Source organism: Bufo gargarizans, chromosome 1, assembly GCF_014858855.1.
Source record: "Bufo gargarizans isolate SCDJY-AF-19 chromosome 1, ASM1485885v1, whole genome shotgun sequence".
Taxonomy (NCBI): domain Eukaryota; kingdom Metazoa; phylum Chordata; class Amphibia; order Anura; family Bufonidae; genus Bufo; species Bufo gargarizans.
In genome coordinates this window covers 151817730-151840328 of record NC_058080.1, presented here as the reverse complement: position 1 = coordinate 151840328, position 22599 = coordinate 151817730, and the positions used below count along the sequence as shown (strand labels likewise).

The window sequence follows — 22599 nt, the reverse complement described above, 5'->3', positions numbered from 1 at the left end:
ATATAACTATACAATATAAAAAGGACTGTCTATTTGCATCAATCCCTTAAAGCTGCACTTCTTTATGATTGAATAATATCACCTAAACATTTTTCTATCCTCTGGTTATTTAAGAGTTGTCCAAGAGTTGAAACAAAAAAAAAGAAAATGCACTAAAATAAAATAAACTGTACTCGCCCTGTCAAGGGATTTTCTGGAATTTTTATACTGATGGCCTGTCGTCAGGCCATCAATATCTGATCAGCAGGAGTGTGACAACCCGTACCCCCACTGATCAGCTGTTCTGCAGTAGCTGGGGCGTAAAAACCCAAGGGCAGAATATAGAATATTTGACACAGTCCTGACCTCAGTATCTGAGGAAAGGGATTTAGGAGTAATTATTTCAGAAGACTTAAAGGTGGGAAGACAATGTAATAAAGCAGCAGGAAATGCAAGCAGAATGCTTGGATGTATAGGGAGAGGTATAAGCAGTAGAAAGAGTGAAGTGCTTATGCCGCTGTACAGATCACTGGTGAGACCTCACTTGGAGTATTGTGCGCAGTACTGGAGGCCATATCTCCAGAAGGATATAGATACTCTAGAGAGAGTTCAGAGAAGAGCTACTAAACTGGTCCATGGATTGCAGGATAAAACTTACCAGGAAAGGTTAAAAGACCTTAATATGTATAGCTTGGAAGAAAGAAGAGACAGAGGATATGATAGAAACTTTTAAATACATAAAGGGAATCAACTCGGTAAAGGAGGAGAGAATATTTAAAAGAAGAAAAACTACCACAAGAGGACACAGTTTTAAATTAGAGGGGCAAAGGTTTAAAAGTAATATAAGGAAGTATTACTTTACTGAGAGAGTAGTGGATGCATGGAATAGCCTTCCTGCAGAAGTGGTAGCTGCAAATACAGTGAAGGAGTTTAAGCATGCATGGGATAGGCATAAGGCTATCCTTCATATAAGATAGGGCCAGGGACTATTCATAGGATTCAGATATATTGGGCAGACTAGATGGGCCAAATGGTTCTTATCTGCCGACACATTCTATGTTTCTATGTAGCTGTGGCACCAAAACTACACAGCTCCACCCACTGTGTAGTGGACATTACCGGTTACTGCAGGCCTATTCCCATTGAAATGAATGTGAGCAGTGTCCAGCTCAAGCCACCACACCATAGACAAAGCTGTGTAGTTCCAGCGCCAACTTCTGGGACCGGAGCTACTGCAAAACAGCTGATCAGTGGGGGTGCAGAGTGTTGGAGTCCTGCTGGTAAGAGATTGTTGGCCTACCCAGAGGATAAGCCATCAATATAACAGTACTAGAAAACTTATTTTTGTTTTTTGTTCCTATGGACATCACCCATGAGCACTCTGATCTCAGAAATGTGCTTAGAAATAAAATATGACCACAATATTAATATGGAATAAGCATATCATATACACATGGAGAAGGACATTCAGCTAGTGCAAAAAAAAAAGTGGAGTACTGTATGGACCACATTTACCAATCCATTCATAATTTTCAAAACTCAAAGGGCCTGTGAGCAATGAGAGCTGGATTCTTGCTATGGACAAGTACTCTATGTTTTACTTGAATACCTTTATATAAGTCTACCCCAGTACTCTTGGATGTGCAGTAATGGAACATCCAAGGTATGGGAGACATGTATGGAGCAGGCTCATGAGGTGATCCCACTCCTTACGTATCAGGTGCCACCAGCCGTGTAATACACCTGTACGGCATACATATTAGGACCAGCTGACATCCACCAGCAATGACCAGGATCAGAAATGACTCAAATCCTGCTCATTTATCCCCTCAGATGCTATTGACTAATGACATCTGAGCGGTTAGACAGAGGGGGCTCCCTCTGTCCTCTTATTGGTGCCCATGAGGTGAAATTGCGGGATTCCAATCAGTTACTATTGCAGCCTAGGCCTGTGACAGGGCTTAATAGGAAGCCTGTCAAAATGCCATAAACTGCTGTAATATTCTATTGCAGTCTATGGTCAGTTGATCGCAGATTCAAGTCCCCTAACGGGACTAAAAATAATTCTCAAAATATAAAAAATACAACAAAAAAATCAAGCCAACTCCTTCCCAATTTTACATATAAAATGATAAAAGCAATAAAAAGTATATTTGTCGCATCTAAAAATTTTCAAGCTATTAAAACACTTATCCTGCACAATGAATACTATAATAAAAAAAATCTAACTAGTTTTGACTGCGATTGCATTCCGTTGTTCAGTTTTTATCGCACGGGTGCAATGTGTTTTGCACACGCGTTATAAAAAACGAAATGTGGTACCCAGACCCGAACTTCTTCACAGAAGTTCAGGTTTGGGTTCAAGGTTGTGTAGATTGTATTATTTCCCCTTATAACATGATCATCAGGGAAAATAATAGCATTCTGAATACAGCATGCATAGTACAATAGGGCTGGAGGGGTTAAAAAAAAATATATATATATTTAACTCACCTTAATCCACTTGTTCGCGCAGCCGGCATCTCTTCTGTCTTTCACGCAACCCCATTCAATATTATGGGCCCTGCATTACATGAAAAACGCACAAAGAGGAGCATGCTGCAATTTTTACGCAACGCACAAGTGATGCTGTGCACAGCCCCATAGAAATGAATGGGTCCGGATTCAGTGCGGGTGCAATCCGTTCACCTCACGCATTGCACCTGCGTGGAAATCTCGCCCGTGTGAAAGGGGCCTAAATGGCTGATTTTCATTTTTTTTCACCTCACTGACCCCTCCACAAAAATGTAATAAAAAGTGATCAAAAACTGGTTTTTACCCCAAAATGGTACTACTAAAACTAGAGGTTGAACCACCTAAAAAAATAAATAGGTGGCAGAATATGGTGATTCAAAGACATTTTTTTAAAGGTTTTTATTTTTCAAAAGAAATAATACATAAGAGACTATATACGGTAAATGTGGAATCACTGTAATTGTGCTAACCCACAGAATAATGCCATCATGTCATTTTTAGCTTATAGTGAATGCCGTAAAAACACCAAACCCCAATAAATAAATGAAAAAAAATAAAAATAATAATTGTGTTAGAATTGGAATGCAGGGAGGAAAAACCCGAAAACTGGCCTGGTCCTGGAGGGGTTAATTACAACGATTGCTTATGTGCTGCTTTTTGAACAGACTGTGGCGAGATCTACAACGATGGACACAAACAAAGCGGATTCTATAAAATTAAACCCCTGCAGAGCAACACCTCATTCTCTGCATTCTGTGACATGTCTGAGGGAGGGGGATGGACGGTCTTCCAGAGACGCTCCGATGGAAGTCAGAACTTTTATAGGTAATTGTTACCTTTTCTCTTCTGTCTTTTGACATTATGTAAGATGTTTGCAGTCAGAATGGTTATATTTCATTTTATCTAATTAAATGAAATATATCCAATGACCATGGGCAGACTGGGCTCTTAAAGCGGCCCTGGAAAAAAAAAACGAAATGTGTCCCCGTGATGTAGGCGAGTTCAAATTGACAGAAGGTGAGGCAAAGCAAGTAGGCGGGGCCAACACAAGCCACAAGTAGGCGGGGCCAACACAAGCCACAAGTAGGCAGGGACAACAGAAGTTGGCGGGGCCAGTAATATCATAGTACAGCACAAATTATCGTCCAAGCAAAACCATATACCACATTGCAGCATAATATACCGCCCTATCACCATACTGAGGATGGGTATACAGTTGAATTCAGGAGGGCTCCTGCTGCCGCTGGCCAGGTGCAGGGATACCTGAAGCTCCTACATTAATTAGTGCTTAGAGCGTCAGATCATTATGTACCTGGCCAGCTGCAGTGAGGTTCAGATGGCCCCCTGGGCATACCTATACAGTTTATAGCCAGTCCGCCCCTAACAATGACCAGGGGCGGACTGGCCGTAGACCTTACTGGCAAATTTCCCAGTGGGCTGATGTTCAGGGAGCCGTCTGGGTCCTAATCACGACCAGCCGGTGGAATTTTTTGGGGATGTATTATGTGCTATTTGGCTCTGTTGGGTGGTATAATGTGCCACAATATGGTATTGCCGGCCATGCCTTCCACCAATTTGGACTGACTACAAAACAAGGCCACTTTTAGTATTTTTTCCAGGGCCACTTTTAAGTTCCCAGTCCGTCCCTGGCAATGCCATAACATTTTTGATTACTTCAGACTATTTTCTTTAATAATTCTTTTCTTTGAGGAACTGGACTGACTACAAACAAGGTTTTGGAGATTTCAGTAAAGCAATGGGAGAATACTGGCTTGGGAATGACCACCTGCATTACCTGACATTACAAGGTACATGTATTTCATTGTAATACACTGCATATGTCAGATACATTTGGCATACCATGTGTTGTATTCATCTATGGGCTCACACACATCATCATACTATGGCTCTTTATGACCTCTGGCTTGTGTTGTCTGTAGTGCAGCACCCATAGATTTCTTATGGGGTCCTGGCTGTCTACACATACATTAAATTTCAGGGTAATTAGGAGTTTAAAGATTTTGTGTAAAGGGAAAAAAATGGTGGCATGTTCCCTCACACATTTAGTACGCCTATGAACATGTAAAAAGTAATATATGAGACACTGAAAGGGGTTATGTCATGGTTGATGTAAAACATGAAAATTAGACATCATATATGACATGCAGTAGCAATACTTTTCTAACAAAGCTAGAACCAGCCCTGTACCTCACATGGATCCAGAGATCTCCCCATTCATTGCTCTAATTGTTCTGCTAGATTTCTTTCAGGCTGGCAGCTATGGGGTGTGTCCTTTCTTAGTGGATGTGCCCTTTCTGCTGTAGCTCTTTCCCTGTAACTGCCACAGCTTCTAACTGTAAATATGGCTGGTGGCTGTTGAGGATTTAAACTGAGCATGTGCGACCAGCTCAGTGAGGTGGACAACAAATAAGGAAAAGAACAAACAGCAGATGGCGCTATTCAGATACATTTTATTTAATACCTCAGTGGCAATGCTAAATGTTTAATTACACAAAATTACAAAAGTATTCAAATCCAGGTGCTGGTTTGAAAAATTTAAAATGTGTTTCATGTCACATACCCTTTAAGGCCTCATGCACGCAAACGTATTTTAGCGCGATGCATTATAACGTCATACGTCACTGCGCATGAGATTACGCGCGGGATCTTCAATAAAGATGGCCGGGGAGGACTCTTTGCGCACAAATGGATGAGGCGAGTATGAATTTTTTAATTTTACCACCATTTTAAGGGAAATTGATTTGTTACCATGAAGCACGAGGAAATTCGGCTTCGCAGCAAATCTAATTTTCCCTGAAATTCGGATCAAGGTCCACTTGGTGAACTTCGATTTGCTCAACGCTATTTATAACCACCACTTGTAAGTAGAACAATTTCATTGCCACCATACAGTTACGCTATTGATGCAGTTTTACTCCAATCTAAAGCTTTACTCAGAGGGTCTTCCGGGGGCAGACAGTATCTGATCAGTGGAGGCCGACACCCAGCACCTCCACCGATCAGCTGTTTGAGGAGGCAGTGGTGCTCCAGTGAGTGCTGCATCCTCCTCACAGCTTACCAAGTACAGTGCCTTACATTGTATGGTGGCTGTGCTGGGTATTGCAGCCCAGGCCTATTTACAAATGAATGGGACTGAGCTGCGCCTAGGCCATGTGACCTATGAACGTGACATCACTGGCCTAGTAAGAAGCTGCAGCGCTCACCAGGGTGCAGTGGCCTCTTCAAACAGCTGATTGGCAAAAGTGTCGGGAATCAGACCCCCACTGATCCGATATCGATGATTTATCCTTAGGATATGTCATCAATATTTTACTCCCAGAAAACCCCTATAAACCGTTCAGTCGTGGCGGCTGAATATTTAGCTACGGTATTATTGATAACATCTATAGAGCGTGAAAGTCAGTTCATTCAAATTAAGGAGATGCCCTTTTATTTCCAATCCTCTGCTGTGAAATGTGAATTGGAACATAAATCTGCAGTAATGTCTGGGAGTAGATAGGGAATGTTCATTCTCACACATGAATAATTCAGGATTCCAGGACTGTAATAAAATAGCCATGTCTTTCTGTAATTTACTTGGCTTACTAGATGCAGCCCAGGTTTTCTCTTTCATACATACATGGCGGTTAAAAGCTCCTACTACAAGATTAGATGCAGGTGTATAGATCTTCAAAATGCTTGTGTTTTACCAGCTTTACAGATAATAAAGTCCTTGATTGTGACCTCTGCTGGTGCATGGATGACAGATGATCTGCCAGAGTCAGCATCGTGTATGGGTGTACGGTTCATCCTGCATCTTCTCTATGAACATCAAATATGCCTTTTTAAGATATCTGCTGACAATATTCAGCAGAAAATGAAAAGAGCAATATGGGATGGACTATATAATCTCTTCAACATTACCATCGCTACCAATATTACCATTTTCTCTGACACCAGGGAGCACCTTTGGGAGACAAAAAGATCTCCAGTTGTTTCATCAGCTGCAGCCAGCAGATGGCAGTATCACTCTCCAGCAGAGTGAAGTTTGTTCTTGGTGTGAGGAATGAAGGGGGGCAAGTGGTGGCCGTTCTGTGATTTGGGGACTGTGCTATTTGTCACTGTAGGAGCTGAATATGCATTGAATATACTATATATCTGGGTGTTTATATCACTAAAGCAAAAAACAAACAATGCAACAGCACTCTGCAAACACAAATATAAAAGTAAATGCAACAGTGCCAAATGTAAAATGCTAATGCTACGTAACAAATGTGAGATTCTTGGCAAATACATTTTGTACAAAATAATTTGTGCCTGTCCGCCAACGTCAAGGCGATCTCTTCAGGACAGGAACCTAACACTAAATACTCCTATAAATTCAAGGAATGCAGGTTCCACATGCATGCTGAGGCCATACTATATTGCTAACAAAATACTAGACCCTATCTAGGAAGGGTTTATTATTAATCAACAAATGAAGCCTGTTTAGGCTATTAACCTCGCTTGTCCCAGATATTAAAACTTAACTTTTATTAAATCTGCTAAGAGTTTCTCAGTGAAAAGAAAGTGAGCTACGGAAAGAGTTAAAACTATCTGATGCCCTGTCAGTAGTGCAGCATGTGAATCCTAGCTACAATGTGAGCCGGGGGTGCACTGCCCGTGCCTTCACACACTTTAATACTGTATTAGCAGACCTATACAGCACCGTCCTATCTGTATCCCTATAGAAAATTCTATGTGCAAACAGTATTCAAACTAGGACCGGCTCTGCTATTAATACATGTGGCTGGAACTGACATGGATCACAGAGCCTAAAACATTAAACTGTCCACCAACATGTTTCGCCAGCTAATCTGGCTTCATCAGGGGTAACGGACAGAATTGAATAAAGACGCCGTTTAAGGACCTTATATAGGCTGTCTCCACCTTGGGAGCAGACTAAAAGGGCCAATAGGTATGGAGGATATGAGTGGGTGAGTATCAGGTAAGCCCTATCACCAATAGGCAACCTGCAAGTAACGATGACACTGCACCACCGTCATCCTGGTGGGAGTGTTCAGGTGAGTAAGATGCGCATCTAGTACCTGCGCAGAACTTAAATGTACCTGAAGCGCCTCTTCTCATAGTGTGCCTGCGCTTACACTTAGTCTTCAGGCACATCGCTCTGCCTTACTGCGCCTGCGCGTACACTGAGACTCCAACAGCATCGCTCTGCCTCACTGCGCCTGCGTACACACTTCGTCTCAGAGTTCGTTTCTCTTTGTGACTTAGTCTCACAGTGCTGCAGATTAACAGGTATTATCGCCGTGTCTGCTGTGTTTCGGCTATGTGAGCCCTAGATGATACAAGGGAACACCATAGCTAGATTTACACTCATTGGGATGAGATCATACTTTTAAATCGTATCTCACCCGAAATGGTATCATATCTATAGCACAGTGGGCATAAAAAATGTGATCTCGCTAAACGTAACGTATTTATAGTAGTAAATATAGATAATCATAACAGCGTCTACACCTGCTCACAAATTAATAAATATCGATCATGTTTGATTGAAAAATGCTGATAATTATTCTAAAAAGGAAGAAAAAGTGAAGCCTTCATTGAGGCCTTTTGGGCTGAGGCTATCAAGACGGTAACTCCATCTTGTTTCTTGTTGAAGAAGAACTTTATCCAAATCTCCTCTACGTGCACCAAGTGTCTTTTTACACAAGCCCCAAAATTTTAGACAGCCAGGATCTCCCTTGTGGAATTGTCCTAACATGCCTAGATATTGTGGTTATAAGAGAGAGAGAGAGAAAGTGTGAGGGTCAGACCGATCTGTTGGAAAGGGGTTCCACTAGATCTGAAAGACTTGAGGCGCCTCGGGTTTATAGGAGTGGAAATGGAGAGAAGAATACTAAAGGCTGCTCCGGGTATAGTCAGGTCGACAAGATGTCTGCCTGTAGAGAATACAGTAGTGAGCCAAGTAAGGGGACTGGTGGGTAGAGATACCCTTCAGATCTCGCCTATTTGGAATATACCCTTTTGAGCGCCAATAGTGGTTGATTGTTACTGATTGGTATTTGGGCTTTGTGTGGGTATGAGGAGCAAGTTTTTTGGATGTAGGGGTGTGTATATATGTCTCGAGCTGTGAGATAAAAGCACATATATGTTTATGCATATATAAACGCGTATAAAAACCTGCAAAAAAGGTCAAAAGATTGTATCTATATAAAAGTCTAAAACATTTTCACACGGGTAGGATTACTGCAAACTGTCTCAGGTGCCTAAGAGACTGTGTTCTGCAGCATCGTGCGCTGTATGGTATGGTACAGTATGTAAATCAATGGGTTAAAAATCTGTGTCCAAGGATACCATTATACATGGAGCGCATCGTAACGTCCGGTCTAGTCAGTGGTTTTCTTCTTCTTCTATTTCGTGCGCTGCGCATGTCCGGAAGTTCGGCCTTGCGTTCCAAGCTGGAACGCATGTTCTGTTTCCGGTATTTGCGATCCTTCTGGTCTCAAGTCTTTTGCTGTTAAGGCTACATGGGAGCGTTTGTTTTTAAGAGGATATCTGTGATGATTTAGTGTATTTGGTGGGGTGGGCTTGTACCTGGGGTGAATCGGTTGGATTTTTAGGTTAAAATTCGTGTGGGGGTTGGATTAAAAAAGGAGAAGAGAGGTCTTTTCTAATGGCAAAGAGTGGTGTGCCAAGTGTAAAAGTCCTATAGAATCTGTCTTCCTTAGTTCTGGCTCTTTTTATGGGGTTCAGGGTGGAAGCATGTGGGGCTATTGTATGGTGAGTGTCAGTGGTACTGAAGAGGGGAAGGGGGGAGTTAATATTTATTAGGGTGTATAATAATTTATAGATATGTAGGGCAGGTTCTATTCAGATGGGAGTAAGTGGGATTAGATGTTATTATATATCTCAAATAAATAGTAAAAAATATGTAAAATACATAACATATATTATATGAAAATAATAATGCATAATAGATAATAAACCATTAAAAATATGTAAGATGAGGAAAAAATATATAAGATGAGGAAAGGGTGTTGTATCACTTGAAGATGGTACTGATGGTGGGATTATATCTCTTGGGGTAAGGGGGGGGGGTGGGTTCGGGTTAGGCGGTCAAAGACATATGTATTAAAATGTGGTAATACAATAAATACAATAAATAAATGTGGAATTGGTTTGTTCTATTTGTGTCGTTGTTTCCTTGATTCTTGTGCGTGCATATACATATACACATGTGCACACATATACATATACACATATATATACACATACACGTGCATGGACACGCGCGCATCCTCTCCATGTATAATTTGCTTTCATCGTTCTTGGTTAAAACCGTTTTTTTGAAGAACTTCTTATGTGTTTTGTGTTTATATATTCTTTTTCAGGTTTTTTCTTAGGGAAAGTGCTTGGATGTTTTGGTTTTGGTCTTTCTAGTGGTTTAAAAGGTCGAATGTACATGTTAATTGAGTAGTGTCGGGTGGTTGTATTGGGTGCGGTAGTTGATGATTAGTGGTACTTGATGATTTAATAGTGGTACTTGATGATTTAATAGTTGGCGTGTTCAAGTGCTTCGTTGAGTCCAAATGGGGTAAGGGTATTGAGTTTAAAAATCCAGAACATTTCTTTTCTACAGAGTTGTTGATAGGAAGTGGTTTGTTCTAGGGGGATAACTTTTAGATCGAGGGGGTTGCCTTCGTGTACTAGTGTAAAGTGGCGTGAAACGCTGTGTGTCGTGATTTTCCTCTTTATGTTTGATCTGTGTTCATTCATTCGTTCTCTCAGGGTTTGTGTCGTGCGGCCAACGTAATAGATGTTGCAGGGGCATTGGAGTAGGTAGATGACATTTTTACTGGCACAGGTCATTTGTTGTAGGAATACGATCTTGTTTATGGGGTGTGGGATGTCTATTTCCCTGTTTGCTGTTTTGATCATTTTGCAGCATTTGCATTTTTTTACGCCGCATTTTGAGGAACCCTTGAATTCTGATGTTTGTTTGTAGATTTTTGTTTGTTTCGTCGTTTTTTGGTTGTGTTTGTTTGGGCATGATGGGGCTAGGATGTTTTTAAGGGTTTTTGCTCTTCGAAAGGTGAGTTTTGGTGTTTTAGGGATTTCTTTACCTAAAATGGGGTCTTTAAGTAATACTGACCAATGTTTTGTTAAGATCTGTCTGATTGTCTGATGGTTTTTGTTATACCTTGTGATTAGTCCTGGTATGAAGGGGGTTTCTTTATTTGCTTTTTTTCTTGGCTGAAGGCTTTCTTTCTGATCTATTTGGAAGATTTTCTTTTTCGAATTTTTTATGAGTTGTGGGGGGTAATTTTTTTGCAGGAATCTTTGGCTAAGGGTTTCTATTTGTGTTTTCATGGTATCTGTGTTTGTGCAGTTGCGTCTTATTCTTTTCATCTGGCTGAAGGGTATATTGGTTTTCCATTTATGGTAGTGGCAACTGTTGAAATCAAGGAAGCTGTTGGCGTCTACATTTTTAAAATGTGTGCTGGTGAGGATAGTGCTGTTTTGGCTATTGAGGTGAAGGTCTAGGAAAACTGCGTTGGTTGGATCTGATTCGAGTGTGAGTTTGATGTTCCAATTGTTTTGGTTGAGGGTCTGTACAAATGTTTTGAGGTCGTTATTATTTCCTTGCCAGATGAAGATGATATCGTCAATGTACCTCTTGTAGAATTTGATGTTGGGGTGTTTGAGTAGGCCGTGTTGGTCCTCGAAGGCCCCCATGAATAGATTTGCATATGAGGGTGCGAATTTGGTACCCATGGCTGTACCTTTGGTTTGGATGTAGAAATTGTCTTTGTATGTAAAATAGTTATGGTTAAGTATGAATTCTATGGATTTCAAAATGAATTCTTTTTGGGTTGGTGTCATGATTGTATCATTGTCTAAATATCTATTTGTAGCGTTAAGACCTAGTGAATGTATGATGTTACTGTATAGTGATGTTACATCGAGTGTGGCCCAGATGTAGTTGTCTTGCCACTTGACTTCCTCTAGGCTCTGAATGAGGTGTGCCGAGTCTCTAAGGTAGGATGGAAGCATGATGACCTATCTCTGAAGTATGCCGTCGATGTATTCTGACAGGTTCGATGTGAGGGAATCTATGCCCGAGATGATTGGTCTACCCGGTGGGTCTGATAGGGATTTGTGGATTTTGGGGAGGTAATAAAATCGGGCAGTAGCTGGATGGAACACTTTGAGGTATTTTTGTTCTTTTTTGTTCAGGATTCCTTGCGATGTGCCGTAATCTATTAGGTCGTGAAGTTGGGTTTTATATTCTTTAGTGGGGTCGTCAGTGATCTGTTTATAGTAGTTAGTATCTGATAAAATTCTTTGGGCCTCTTTCTCGTATTGGTCTGTGCTGAGGATCACTATTCCCCCTCCTTTATCTGCACTTTTTATGACGATGTTAGGGTTGTCTTTTAGGTTCTTTAGGGCTTTTTTCTGGTCATTGGTGAGGTTATCCGCTTTTTTTTGTTATTATTGGTTTCGAGATGTCTGATCTTGTGGAGTCTTTACCTTTATGTTGGGGGTGTGTGGTGAGTGAGAATGCATGTTTGAGGTCATCTAGAACCATGTTATAATAGCTTTCTAGATGTGGGCCCCGGCTTTCTAGGGGATAGTAGCTGGATTTATTTTTTAGTGGTGGTTTGATAGTGATGGTCGGTTCTAGTGTTTGTGTCTCATTATATATTGTGTTTGGTGCTGTTGATGTGGAGGCGATAGCGTCGTTTGGACTATCGTTAGTTGGACTTCTGGTCGTGTTTGTTATGTGATTTTTAATACTAAAATGGCGTTGCAAGGTAAGTCTTCTAATGAATTGGTTAAGATCTATGAAAAGTTCGAAGAGGTCTGGTTTGTTGATGGGGCAAAATGATAGGCCTTTACTTAGGAGCTCTATTTCTGTTTCGTTTAAGTTATATCCCGAGATGTTGAAAATACCCTTTTCTCTTAGTGTGTCAGAAACTGATTTTACCATGATTGGGTTTTTGGTCTGTGTTTTTTGTTTGTTTGCAGGTTGTTTCCTGCCACCTCTACATCCTCTGTGGCGGGGTTTGGTCTTTTTTTGGGGTTCGAGATGGGGCTGTAGAAGTTGGTAATTCCTCATCTTATATATTTTTTCCTCATCTTACATATTTTTAATGGTTTATTATCTATTATGCATTATTATTTTCATATAATATATGTTATGTATTTTACATATTTTTTACTATTTATTTGAGATATATAATAACATCTAATCCCACTTACTCCCATCTGAATAGAACCTGCCCTACATATCTATAAATTATTATACACCCTAATAAATATTAACTCCCCCTTCCCCTTCAGTACCACTGACACTCACCATACAATAGCCCCACATGCTTCCACCCTGAACCCCATAAAAAGAGCCAGAACTAAGGAAGACAGATTCTATAGGACTTTTACACTTGGCACACCACTCTTTGCCATTAGAAAAGACCTCTCTTCTCCTTTTTTAATCCAACCCCCACACGAATTTTAACCTAAAAATCCAACCGATTCACCCCAGGTACAAGCCCACCCCACCAAATACACTAAATCATCACAGATATCCTCTTAAAAACAAACGCTCCCATGTAGCCTTAACAGAAAAAGACTTGAGACCAGAAGGATCGCAAATACCGGAAGCAGAACATGCGTTCCAGCTTGGAACGCAAGGCCGAACTTCCGGACATGCGCAGCGCACGAAATAGAAGAAGAAGAAAACCACTGACTAGACCGGACGTTATGATGCGCTCCAGCGTGGAACGCACCCACTTCCGGTCATGCGCAAAAGCGCAGCCGGTTACCCTTACTTTCGGCCGATCGCAGGGATAGGCTGAAAAATGCCTTCTCCCACACATGGGCGGTCCCCCAAAGATATTTTGGCGCCATTTTTCGTCTTTTGGCGCCCTTTTGCCAATTAGGGGCCATTTTAACAAACAATTAAACAAGACATTGAGGGTATATATACCCAGGAATATAGACATGGACAATATTGCTCCTGATGAAGGGACGTGCCTGTCCCGAAACGCGTTGAGCCGGATTTACTTACATATGCAAATAAAGACCTTTGAAGAGAAGCACCCGTGTGATTTGCTGCCTTCATCCGTTAATACTCTAGAAGCGATCCAGGCTGGGGGGGTACTTGGTTTACAGGTGTTTTATGCTTATCCTGGTAAACCGCCCCCCTCGTGAAGTGAGTAACTGAACCCACGTTACTACATTATTATTATTTTTTAAATATTTTTTGAAATTTTTTAAAAATATTATTTTTTATTTTATATTATATATATGTTATTTTAAATATATGTATAATGGTATTCTTGGACACAGATTTTTAACCCATTGATTTACATACTGTACCATACCATACAGCGCACGATGCTGCAGAACACAGTCTCTTAGGCACCTGAGACAGTTTGCAGTAATCCTACCCGTGTGAAAATGTTTTAGACTTTTATATAGATACAATCTTTTGACCTTTTTTGCAGGTTTTTATACGCGTTTATATATGCATAAACATATATGTGCTTTTATCTCACAGCTCGAGACATATATACACACCCCTACATCCAAAAAACTTGCTCCTCATACCCACACAAAGCCCAAATACCAATCAGTAACAATCAACCACTATTGGCGCTCAAAAGGGTATATTCCAAATAGGCGAGATCTGAAGGGTATCTCTACCCACCAGTCCCCTTACTTGGCTCACTACTAGATATTGTGGTGTCAGATTTAATATTGATACTGCTTAACGTATGTGTTGGTAAATCCGCAGTCGGAACTCTTGTGATGTCTTACCAACATATAATTTTAGACAAGGGCACTGGGCCACATACACTATGCCCATCGTTTGACAATTAATGAATTGCCGAATTTCATATTCGTTTCCATTCACAGGATTTATAAATTCTTTGATCTTTTTAATGTAGGGACAGAAACTACATCTCCCACATGGGTAACTACCCACTACATTAGACCTCAATCACATTGTTTTTGGGGGATCGTTACTGTGAAAACTGTGCACTAGATGGTCTTTGAGGTTTTTACCTCTACGATAGGTAACACTCGGTTTGGTCAATAGAACCTCGCTCAAGTCATTGTCAGTTTGTAAGACATGCCAGTGCTTTTGCAGAATTTGTAAAACCCTGCAGTGCTGAACATCAAAGGTGCTGATGCACCTAATAGTAGCAGGGGTATAAATTTTCTCATTTTTACTCAGTAAGTCAGGACGATTTTTCATCTATAAAAGGCTTTATGTAAGGTCTTTTTCGGATATCCTCTTTAATGGAATCTTCCAAACAGCGTGTCACATTACCTGAGGAACGCAGAGTCATTGAGCAGTTACGATGTGCCCTTATGTACAGTGGGATGTGAAAGTTTGGGCAACCTTGTTAATCGTCATGATTTTCCTGTATAAATCGTTGGTTGCTACAATAAAAAATGTCAGTTAAGTATATCATATAGGAGACACACACAGTGATATTTGAGAAGTGAAATGAAGTTTATTGGATTTACAGAAAGTGTGCTATAATTGTTTAAACAAAATTAGGCAGGTGCATAAATTTGGGCACTGTTGTCATTTTATTGATTCCAAAACCTTTAGAACTAATTATTGGAACTCAAATTGGCTTGGTAAGCTCAGTGACCCCTGACCTACATACACAGGTGAATCCAATTATGAGAAAGAGTATTTAAGGGGGTCAATTGTAAGTTTTCTCTGAAGAGTAGCAACATAGGGGTCTCAAAACAACTCTCAAATGACCTGAAGACAAAGAGTGTTCACCATCATGGTTTAGGGGAAGGATACAGAAAGCTGTCTCAGAGATTTCAGCTGTCTGTTTCCACAGCTAGGAACATATTGAGGAAATGGAAGACCACAGGCTCAGTTCAAGTTAAGGTTCGAAGTGGCAGACCAAGAACAATCTCGCATAGACAGAAGCGACGAATGGTGAGAACAGTCAGAGTCAACCCACAGACCAGCACCAAAGACCTACAACATCATCTTGCTGCAGATGGAGTAACTGTGCATCGTTCAACCATTTGGCGCACTTTACACAAGGAGATGCTGTATGCGAGAGTGATGCAGAGGAAGCCTTTTCTCCACCCACAGCACAAAAAGTGCCGCTTGAGGTGGGCTAAAGCACATTTGGACAAGCCAGCTTAATTTTGGAGTAAGGTGCTGTGGACTGATGAAACTAAAATTGAGTTGTTTGGCCATAACAAGGGGCGTTATGCATGGAGGAAAAAGAACACAGCATTCCAAGAAAAACACCTGCTACCTACAGTAAAATATGGTGGTGGTTCCATCATGCTGTGGGGCTGTGTGGCCATTGCAGGGACTGGGAATCTTGTCAAAGTTGAGGGACGCATGGATCCCACTCAGTATCAGCAGATTCTGGAGACCAATGTCCAGGAATCAGTGACAAAGCTGAAGCTGCGCCGGGGCTGGATCTTTCAACAAGACAACGACCCTAAACACTGCTCAAAATCCACTAAGGCATTTATGCAGAGGAACAAGTACAACGTTCTGGAATGGCCATCTCAGTCCCCAGACCTGAATATCATTGAAAATCTGTGGTGTGACTTAAAGACAGCTGCTCAAAAAGGCAGACAGCATTTTACAGTCCAGAAGTCAGAGAAGAAGGCATCTGCAACCAAAAAGGAATATTCTTGAACAGTGTTTTAATTAAAAAAAAACTGACAGTGCAGTGTGTTTTCAAACAGGCTGTTTATTACTTCTACCATCCGCTTACTCATAGCCATATACGTCACTGTCACTTTGACATTACCAATGCTTGGCATTAAAAAGCTACCCATAGGCCTGTTTCACACGGTCAGTATTTTACATCAGTATTTGGTCAGTAGTTGTAAGACAAAACCAGGACTGGAACCTACAGAGAAAATGTATAATATAAATATTTGCGCCTCTTCTGTGTTTTGGACCTACACCTGGTCTTGGATTACAAATACTGATGCAAAAATACTGAGCAAATACTGGCCTGTGAAAGAGGCCAAACACAAATTTTCAGGGCAACTGGTCATAGCTGTCAAAAGTCCCAAATTTGCAGAAACTGCTGCTAAGGGTACTTTCACGCTTGCGTTAAAGTTTTCCCGTATTGAGTTCCGTCCTAGGGGCTCAATAACGGAAAAAAAACACATCAGTTTTATCCCAATGCATTCTGAATGGAAAGCAATCCGTTTAGGATGCATCAGGATGTCTTCAGTTCAGTCACTGTACGGTAACATGCTGTGGTATTTTCTCCGGCCAAAATTCTGGAACACTTGCCTGATTGCCGGATCCGGTACCAAGTGTTCTGGAAAACCAGATCCGGTTTCTCGGTTTGCGCATGCACAGACCTTTAAGAATATAAAAAAAAAAAATACCGGATCCGTGTTTCCGGATGACACCGGAGAGACAGATCTGGTATTTCAATGCATTTGTCAGACGGATCCAGATCCGGAAACAAATGGAATCCACTTGCACACGGATTTCTGGATCCGGTAGGCAGTTCCGGCAACGGAACTGCCTGCCGGATTCCTCTAACGCTAGTGTGAAAGTACCCTAAGTTTCAGAGACAGGCCAAAAATGGTCAGTCGTGTGTGAATTTGGGGCATTCCTGGCGCAGGGCTTACATGCCCCCAATTTATCAATAACAAAAGTGGTAAGTATGAATTAGGGTACTTTTGATTTGGACCTGGTTTTTGGGACCAATAAAATCTGATGGCAAATTCACCCAAATCATACCCAAAACAAATTTTGTGAAATTCACTCATCTCGAAATGGTAGCACTAAATAAAAATTGTGTGCAACACCGATTGCACAATCAAATAAAACTGGAATATAGAACAGAAATATAAAATATCAGATTTTTGCTTTTTCTTTACCCTATTAGATGACTACATACTAAGAATAGACCTTTTGGATTTTGAAGGACAAAGACGGTATGCTGATTATAAAAGCTTCAGGATTGGGGATGAAGAGGTAATACAGGGGCCTACTGAGAAACAAGTTCTTGCACCCAAGTTAGGGTACTTTCACACTAGCATTTTTATTTTCTGGTATTGAGTTCCGTCCTAGGGGCTCAATACCGGAAAAAAACTGATTAGTTTTATCCTAATGCATTCTGAATGGAGAGCAATCTGTTCAGGATGCATCAGTTCAGTCCCTTTTACGTTTTTTTGCCAGAGAAAATACCGCAGCATGCTGCATTTTTCTCTCCGGTCAAAAATCCTGAACACTTGCACGGATCCGTTCTTCCGGTCCACGCATGTGCAGGCCTTTTAAAAATTTGAAAAAAATAAATACCGGATCAGTTTTTCCAGATGACAACCTGAAAGACAGATCTGGTATTGCAATGCATTTACAGGATGACAGGCCGAACTGGATGGACAAATGTCTTTTTTCGGCCTTATATACTATGTTTCTATGTTACTATTTGTCAGATGGCTCCGCATCCGGATCCGTCTTACAAATGCATCCGTTTGCGTCCGGATTTCCGGATCCGGCAGGCAGTTCCGGCGACAGAACTGCCTTCCGGAATCCTCTGCTGCAAGTGTGAAAGTAGCCTTAACACATTTTGTTTTCACTGCTGTACAATACTACCATATTTTATATGAATGAATAGCATTTCCAAAATCCTATTTATATACTAAAGCTGGAACTTTCAGTTGTTTCTGGCTAAACTGCATTATTTTTAAAACCCTTTATGTTGTTTGTGTGCCATTTTTGTCTCTTTGATTTTAGTGGCAGAATATGCATCCGACAAACAGCATGTAAAAGCCGTCTGTAAAGGTTCTAGTAACACATGTATTTTTACTCACTTACATATATATATTCCGCAGCGCTTTACAGACATTATCATTGCTGGCTTTCTCCAATGGAGCTCACAATCCATGTTCCCTATCAGTATGTCTTTGGAGTGTGGGAGGAAACCCGAGTACCCGGAGGAAAACCGCCAAAACATGGGAAGAACAAACTCCATGCAGATGTTGTCCTTGGGCAGATTTGAACCTAGGACCCCAGTGCTAGCCACTGAGCCACCGTGCTGCCCATCTACCACCAATTCTGATTTACAATATTCTAGGGTCTATCCCATGGCACCAGCACAATATATAACAGTAATACATTTACATACATGCAAGTGGAAAAAAATGGAAAATTTTGTTGCACAGATATCTATATCTGGGAGGAAAATTGCGGGGCCATAGGGCACATTTCGTAGGGTGCTAGCTGTCGGAGATATTCATTAGAAGATTATGGAAGAATTGAATTATCACGAATGCTTGTCTCCTCCGTGAATCCTCTTTTTATCAACCCTAGAGTGCATACCAGATAAGTTGTGGGGAGTACTCGGGTACCGCTGGCGACTCTCTGACGGGAGGCTTTAACCCAGAAGTTAAGTGGTGGGCAAACCATAATGGTATGAAGTTCAGCACAAGGGATCGGGACAATGACAACTACGAGGAGAATTGTGCGGAGGAGGACAAAGGTGGATGGTGGTATAACAGGTAACATCTGTGTTCTGAATAAAAGAGTTTTATTACTGACACGTAATGATGATACATTCCATTCTCAATACCAAGGGTTCAGCCATCAGTGTAGACCGCTGATAGTGGCAGGAGATGGGCAGGAGCCTTTTGGTGTACATGTTGGGTTTTGGCACGACCTCCATGTACTGTGGGTTCAGCTTTATTTCTAGGCGCTGCAGAATCCATCCCTGTCTTACAACTCAAATTGCCTGTTCAGCCTTTATGAATTCTCTACATTATATCCCTATAGGCTGCACTAACTGGTTCAGTGTAGTTATAGAGTTATATGTTCTTACCAGTTAAAGTGTAACTCAAGTTTATACAAACGATAAAATCCTGGAAAAACCTTGCTTACTGAATGCCATCATATACTTTATTAACCTTTGCTGGTCCTCCTGGTGCCCTTCTCAAAGTTCTAGTGCTACCTCCTTCATTTGGGGCCATGTTACTAGAATGAAAAGGTAATGTACACCAAGGATTCCTGAAGAATTATTCAATATCATTCCTAGAGATGAGCGAATTGATTGGCTAAAATTCAGAAATTCAACCTTAATTTTTCAAAAAGTTCCTATTGCAATGTTAATTTCTGCCCGAATGGAATCAGTCAGGCTATTCAGCCGAATGGGATAACATTTTAAGAAATTCACTCATCTCTAATTACTATCCAAAGATCAGTGCACACTGGGGAAGTATACTGTATATTATCTTCATTTACTGGGAAATTTGTGGTAAGATAACATGCAAAGTAGAATAAAATATGGCAGATGACGTATCCTTTAAAGGGATTGGCCGATCTTACATATTGGTGGCATATTGCTAAGATATGACACCTATGTCACATAGGGGCGGGTCCCAGAGGTACAGTATCTCTAGAACGTGGCCCCCAAAGTTAAGGACAGCGCACAGAGCATGCGCAGCGTGCGCTTCATTCACTTCTATGGCAGTTCCGAAAAAAAATCTAGAACTCCCATAGAAATAAATGGAGAATGCACTGCTGAAGAGCGGCCACGTGTCCATTCACATTTATGGGAGTTACGGAAATAGCCGAGATGGCGCTCAGCTATTTTTGGTACTCCCATAGAATAGAATGGAGGGTGGCTGTGCTTGCCCGATATGCCCCCGTTCACTTTTGGGGACCCATGCTAGAGATAGGTGCAGGTCCCAGAGGTGGTACCTGCACCTAACTGACATTGGTGGCATATCCTAGACATATTCTAGAGATATGCCACCAATGTGTGAGATGGGCCAACCTCTTTAACATTACGTATCAATCAATAAAAATTTACTACAAAGTAAATAATAATATACTACAAAGTAGAAACCATTTATATAGTGGCTACATTAATGGAGTTGTTTGCTATAATTAAAAATCTGTTCTAATGGCAATGGCCTAAAATAAAAATCTTCTTATACATACACCGCTCTCCAGCGCCATTCCGTGTGGGGCTAGTCTGGTCCTCCTTCCATTGCTCGTTTACAAACTGCAGCGGAGATGTGCCGGTATACACCGCGTGACTGCTGCAGCCAATCACTGTCCTCGGTGATAGGTTGCTGTCACACAGTCAGTGTTTGGTCAGTGATTGTGAGCCAAAACCAGGCGTGGGTCCAAAACACATAATAGGTGCAGATTTTTCCATTATACCTTATATCTGTGTAGCCTCTACTCCTGGTTTCGGCACAATCACTGATCAAATACTGACTAAACACTGACTATGTGAAAGGCGTTAGACTGCTGAGGACAGTAAGTGGTAGCAGTGGTAACATACCGTGTACTGGCACATCCTGGCTGCAGTAAGAGGACATAACCAGCACTGCAAAGAGCACTTGGTAGTGTTGGGCGCGAATATTGCAACTTCGAGAATTCACAAAGATTTAGAATAGTGCTATATATTCGTATTTATGAATATTCTAGATTTTTTTTCATCTGAACCCACGATCCCTCCCTTGTTCTTGCTTGTGGGCCAATGAGAAGGCAGCAGTGTCTTTGTCTGAGCTTAGCAACATCCCTAGCAACCAATAGGAAAGTTGCCTATCCCGTAGTATATAAGAACCTCTCCAGCAGCCATTTTCTACAGTTTATTGCAGTTATGAAAGAGACAGCAGTGTCATTAATGTGCTCTGTGCTTTGATGTATTACATTAGATAGTTAACTTATATATATATAATTTAGATAGTTAGGGGGAGATAGTCAGTGTAGGTTAGATAGATCTATAGTGTAGCTGATAGGTTCTGCTGTCCGTACATACATGCTACAGACATAGTGCTGGGATGTCACAAGTTGCACGTATTGCGAAAAAATATGCACATCATTAATTGGCGAAAATTTGAATATTGCGAATATTTTGGAGCACTCTATCTGCATATAAAGCTTGAAAAATGTAGCATAAGTGACCCACGCCTGTATTTCACGCGCATTACGCGAATATTACATTGCCAATTTTAGCAATCAAGAATATATTCGCAAATTCTCTAATTCATGATGAATATTCTACAAAATATTTGCAAAATATTGCAAATTCGAATATTGCCCGGCCCTGACGCTCATCACTAAAGAGGAGCGCTGGAGAAAGAGGCGACTCTATAATATTTTTATTTCAGGCTACTGCAGGGCTTGTCTGAGATTTTGATTGATCTTGAACAACCCCTTTAACATGTAACATAAAAGCTCTGCTTATGAAGCCTAAAGGTGGTATATAGCATTGACTGTATCCTTTGTTACTGCATTTTATTACTTCTGTGATTCTACCACCAGGTGTCACTCTACCAACCTAAACGGCTTGTACTACAAAGGTCCTTACACGTCTAACACAGATGATGGGATTATTTGGTACACATGGCACGGATGGTGGTATTCCCTGAAATATGTCGCTATGAAGATTAGATCCATACACTTTGAGCCAAACCTTGTATAAATTGTTTCTTTAACTATTATTTTCATGTACTTATAAATCTGCAAAGTTTTGTAGAGATTTACACATTCCGTTACTATGGATCTGGCCATTGTTTTTCAAAGCTCATTAATATGTGCCTCTAATTTCAACTACTTTTGGTATGTCTCCAGACCGGGCCACACACACACAGATACATGTTGGCTGATCCTGCATATTTAAAGGGAATGCGTCATCAGAAAATTACTTTTATATTAAACATATTTTAAACATTTTGGTGTTGTTTTATTTTATGAGTCAGTATGATACTGTACCTTAAAAAGACTGAAATCTTGCAGTTTTGCAAATCTTGCCAGTGAGCCACACAATAGAGATATTCTCTGATTTGTACAGCTTATCTTTTCAGCAGTCATCTCATTTTCATCACAGGCAGAGTTACAATGAAAGGTAACACCTCTGTTATAAAGCTAGAGACATACAAACTGCTGGCAATGGATAATAAATATAGGTCACCTCCTCCCACTGCCTGCAGAATGTCCTCTGCACTGCTCACAAAGCATGCTCACAACACTCTACCATAGAAGTTAATACGTTGTTTTCTGAATGAGGTTTTTATGTCCATGTGGCTGCTGTAATGCAAATTTCTGAGTGGCTATTC

At 40.9% G+C, this 22599-nt stretch overlaps 1 protein-coding gene across 4 annotated transcripts in view; it reads left to right on the top strand.

The window, feature by feature from the left end:
* The window catches only part of FGL1 (fibrinogen like 1), a 42678-nt gene extending 20463 nt beyond the window's left edge, over window positions 1–22215 (top strand). For all 4 annotated transcript variants that reach the window (XM_044299697.1, XM_044299691.1, XM_044299685.1 and 1 more), the window contains 5 exons: window positions 3159–3318; window positions 4204–4301; window positions 17418–17506; window positions 18845–19032; window positions 21806–22215. In XM_044299697.1, coding sequence (XP_044155632.1) covers window positions 3159–3318; window positions 4204–4301; window positions 17418–17506; window positions 18845–19032; window positions 21806–21965 — 695 coding nt within the window. In that variant the 3' untranslated portion in view covers window positions 21966–22215. The remainder of the gene's footprint in view (window positions 1–3158; window positions 3319–4203; window positions 4302–17417; window positions 17507–18844; window positions 19033–21805) is intronic.
* The last annotated feature ends 384 nt before the right edge of the window (window positions 22216–22599 follow it).